Genomic DNA, 4,497 nt, shown 5'->3' with positions numbered 1-4,497 from the left:
TCCAGCTCCGTCGATCCTCAGCCTCCCCGGCTGCACTGCCGCCTTTCTCTCTGGGTCCTTGGTCTCGCCACTGTGCGGGTGCCTGCTAAGGACAGACCTGCGCCGAGTGTGAGCATCTGGACCCAGGGCTCACCCTCCTGCTGTGGAGGTGGAGCCCTTATTTGCATAACCTCATCCCGCTCAGACCAGCCACGCTGGGCTGGGACACCCCTGCGGCACGCCGCCCACGCTACTATAAAAGGGGTTCCGCGCGACTTCCAAACTCAGGGCGAACCCGCAGAACCAGGAAAGTAACGGCTACAGACAGCGCGAAATAGTTTCGTTCGCGGGCTAGAACAACTCTGTTGGTACCAACCCCAGAGCGTTGAGAGCAGCCCACCTCCACGCTTCCTTAGCGGAGAGGTACAGAACTCGGACTTCACCAGCCCACTGGATCCCGGCCTTGTACGCGAAGATACGCCAAGGACGCGCTCTCCCGCGTCCAGGTAGCCCCACCTTGCTGGCTTGCCTGCCCCTCTGCGTGCAGCTCGAGGCCGGCGTGCAGCATGACCCTGTGGAACGGCGTACTGCCTTTTTACCCCCAGCCCCGGCATGCCGCAGGCTTCAGCGTTCTACTGCTCATCGTTATTCTAGTGTTTTTGGCTTTAGCAGCAAGCTTCCTGCTCATCCTGCCGGGGATCCGTGGCCACTCGGTAAGGGTGTCCTCCTAGTTCAGGTAGAGTGGGGGAAGGCTTATGGGCAGATTGTCTCCTGAGGGTCCCAGAACAGGTAAGACTGTACAAAAGCCTCCATGAATAGTCGAACTGAGGCTCAGGTGGAGCGAAGTCAGGAGTATAGTGCAGCAAGCACCCCTTTCCAAGGACAGGCACAGCTCCCCATCCAGGACATCCTGGAGAAGGACCCTAGCTGGGTCATTGGGAAGACTGCTGCAGAGAATGGGCGCTCAGTCCAGTCATTCTGAGGCAGAGTCTAGGCTTCATGTACTGGAGGGTCTCCCACCTCTCCCAGGACTAAAGCTGCACTCTCATCCCATCCCGTGGGTGATGACCTTCAGGCCGAAAGGACAGATGCCAGCAGCTCAGACTGTGGTGTTCCCCTTTGCACTGGGTTAAGACGCATGTGTATGGGTGCCCCATCCTAAGGACTGAGACTCCCACCTTGGATTAGAAGTTAGAGCCAACTGGGTGCATTGTCTTAGACTTTCTCCCTCTCCCAGAACCTAGGTTGTATATTTTTCAGTTCTGGTAGGACCCAGCTTTTCTGCATCTTAATCTGTGTTGGTTTCCCTGGACTGGTGCACCTAGGAGTATCTGCATTCCCACCTCCTCCACTTGGAGACCAGGCCCTGCAGCCTCCCTCTTCTGAGGGAGGTGACCCCTGCATGCCTAGCACTTCTGGACTCACTGAGCCTCACCAAGCAGTGACTGGACCAGAAGGCAGAACCAGGACCAGGCGCCAGACAGCTAGGGGAGTGAAGGTGGTGGAAGAGTGCCAGCAGGTGGGAGTAGGGGGAGGCACTGTTAGGGTAGATGGGAAATGGGGCTAGGGAGGTGAAAGTGCATGGTCACAAAACATTAGAAATGCCAGTAGCCCAGAGGGATTTGCAGGAAAAGCTCGCCTGACATTAGTCTCAAAGGTCTGGATATAACTAAAGATCCAGGTGAAGTGGGGTCAAGGGTGGTCTTGGGGACTCTGGTTGGGCAGGGCTCAGGCCTGACCCGGGTGCCTATTCCTGCAGCGCTGGTTTTGGTTGGTGAGAGTTCTTCTCAGTCTGTTCATAGGCGCAGAAATCGTGGGTGAGTGTGTGGTGCAGCCCAAGGGGGGAGGACCAGGGTGACAAAGGAGGTGGGCAGAGGGCACCTGGGACAATAGGGAACTGGGTTTGGTTTTCTGCTCCTTCTTCCCACTCTCTAGCTCCTTCTAGGGCCCACTTTTTGGCCCTTACCATGCAACCACATTGGACCTCTAAGTCCCCATCTCTCTACAATGCCCCACCTCCCATTACCACTCCCTAATTCCATTTTCCCACCCTCTTCCCTCGCCCCCGCCCCACCGTGTGCCCTTCCCTACAGCTGTGCACTTCAGTGCAGAATGGTTCGTGGGTAGAGTGAACACCAACACATCCTACAAAGCCTTCAGTGCAGCGCGCGTTACAGCCCGTGTCGGTCTGCTCGTGGGCCTGGAGGGCATTAATATTACACTCACAGGTGAGGGGGCTGGGGCTAAATGAACTCCTGGGGCTGGGAGATCCCCTGGTTAGAAGAGTGTGTCAGGGATAGCTGGAGGGCCTCTCACATTACACAAGCTCAAATAGCTTGTGGTCCTCGTGGATTTGCGTTTTCTCCAACCACCACCGAACCCATTTCTCCCGCCGAGAGCGCCACACTCCCACTTTCCTGTCTGAATCCGCTTAGTTGCGAGGTCTCCGACCGCGCACAGCCCCATGAGCCTGCTACACCCCGCAGGGACCCCAGTGCATCAGCTGAACGAGACCATTGACTACAACGAGCAGTTCACCTGGCGTCTGAAAGAGAATTACGCCGCTGAGTACGCGAACGCGCTGGAGAAGGGGCTGCCGAACCCAGTGCTCTACCTGGCGGAGAAGTTCACACCGAGTAGCCCTTGCGGCCTGTACCACCAGTACCACCTGGCGGGACACTACGCCTCGGCCACGCTGTGGTAAGCGCTGGAGGGAAGGCTGTGTGCATGTGTGTGTGTGCCGGGAGCTGGGCCATGTGAGCTGGAGGATGCAGACCTCGGAGGCACTGAGCAGCTGCAGCCAGACCCGACGCGCTCCGGGTGGGCATGACAGCCTCGGGGATTAGAAGATCCACGAGGTCTGCACAGACCATCAGAATCCGGAGAGACTCCAGCCACCGCCTGGACCTCAGGAGCACGCTTCTCCCCCGGGGAATTCCCCTGCGCCGCCGCCATCCCAGCCCGTGGCTTTGGCGCTGGGGTAGGGACAAAGGGGCGCGAGGCTGTGGGAACTCCAGGGGCTGGGAGAAGCCGGTTCACGGCCCGTCCCCCCACTCCCTGGCAGGGTGGCGTTCTGCTTCTGGCTCCTCTCCAACGTGCTGCTCTCCACGCCGGCCCCGCTCTACGGAGGCCTGGCACTGCTGACCACCGGTGCCTTCGCGCTCTTCGGGATCTTCGCCTTGGCCTCCATCTCCAGCGTGCCGCTCTGCCCGCTCCGCCTAGGCTCCGCCGTGCTCACCGCTCAGTACGGCGCCGCCTTCTGGGTCACGCTGGCAACCGGTGAGGACCGAGGGAATGGGCCCCGGGGGCTAAGGGTGGGGACAGGATTGATACCCGGTGTGCACTTTCCAGTTTACAGAATGAATTCACATCTATTATCTGATTTGCCCCTCTCAATAGTTCACAGAAACAGGCACTGTTATGACCATTTTACAGATGAAAAGAGGGGGTCTTAGAAGGGGTGGGTGTCTTGCTGTTTCATGTAATCCAGATTAGAGGTGTGTGTGGGGCCGGGGGAGGTAACACAAGGGTAGGCTCCAAAGATTGAAGAGGGGCCAGGCATGGTGGCTCAAGCCTGTAATGCCAGCACTTCGGGAGGTCAAGGCAGGAAGGTCGCTTGAGGCCAGGAGTTCGAGACCAGCCTAGGCAACATAGCCCTGACTCCACATGCCCCCCTTTCTATCGGTCCCCGCCGCCACAGGCATCCTGTGCCTCTTCCTCGGAGGGGCGGTGGTGAGTCTCCACTACGTTCGGCCCAGTGCTCTTCGCACCCTTCTGGACCAAAGCGCCAAGGACTGCAGCCAGGCGAAAGGGGGCTCACCTCTTATCCTCGGCAACCCACTGCACGAGCAGGCCGCGCTCCCGGACTTAAAATTCATCACCACTAACCTGTGAGGGGGACCCAATCTGGACTCCTTCCCCGCCTTGGGACTTGGCAGGCCGGGAAGCAGGAGAGCTCCGGGAAGGGCACTGTGCGCTGCTGGCGCGAGGCCTCGTACGTCCGGACATCCGCAGGCACCAGGGAAAGTCTCCTGGGGCGAGCTGTAAATAAACTTGTTTTTTCTTTTGTTTTTTAAACACTTTTTTTTTCCCATTAATTTTCATGACTTCTCCGCTCCGGGGTCGCACGCCCTCAGGAGCTTCGCTGGGCTGGAGACAGCGTAGTACACTCTCCGCTGTGCCGTGAAACCGGATTCTCTTCGTCTAGAGACTCCAGAGTAATAGGGGTGCCCTCTAGTGAGGCCGGAGGGACCCTACCAGAGACAGCATCTTTCTGAGCCACCCCAGGTGGACATTAGGTGGCAGTGATGAGGCAGGTCACCCACTCCCCGTCCTGGATGCCACTCAGCTAGCCCAGCTGAGTGGGGTGGGAAGGAATAGCGTTTTGCAGCTGATTCACTAACTTCCTACCTGACTTCTTGTGAGGTGGTGTCTGAGGGCCAAGGCAGGTGTCAGCAAGGCATAGAAATATAAATCCCGAGATTCTGGGCAAGTCCTGCAATCTTATTTAGCACATTT

General features: G+C 58.2%; 1 protein-coding gene across 1 annotated transcript; it reads left to right on the top strand.

Annotated features, from left to right (window-relative positions):
- Nucleotides 1-264: 264 nt before the first annotated feature.
- DUOXA2 (dual oxidase maturation factor 2) lies at nucleotides 265-4,056 on the top strand. Its single transcript, XM_017872845.1, has 6 exons — nucleotides 265-692; nucleotides 1,739-1,796; nucleotides 2,073-2,207; nucleotides 2,466-2,679; nucleotides 3,044-3,258; nucleotides 3,680-4,056. The coding sequence occupies exons 1-6, from the start codon at nucleotides 546-548 to the stop codon at nucleotides 3,871-3,873; spliced, it is 963 nt and encodes a 320-aa protein (XP_017728334.1). The 5' UTR covers nucleotides 265-545; the 3' UTR covers nucleotides 3,874-4,056.
- Nucleotides 4,057-4,497: the final 441 nt, after the last annotated feature.

This window comes from Rhinopithecus bieti, unplaced genomic scaffold (assembly GCF_001698545.2).
Source record: "Rhinopithecus bieti isolate Rb0 unplaced genomic scaffold, ASM169854v2 scaffold_6945, whole genome shotgun sequence".
Lineage (NCBI taxonomy): Eukaryota > Metazoa > Chordata > Mammalia > Primates > Cercopithecidae > Rhinopithecus > Rhinopithecus bieti.
This window is presented reverse-complemented; position numbering and strand designations above follow the sequence as displayed.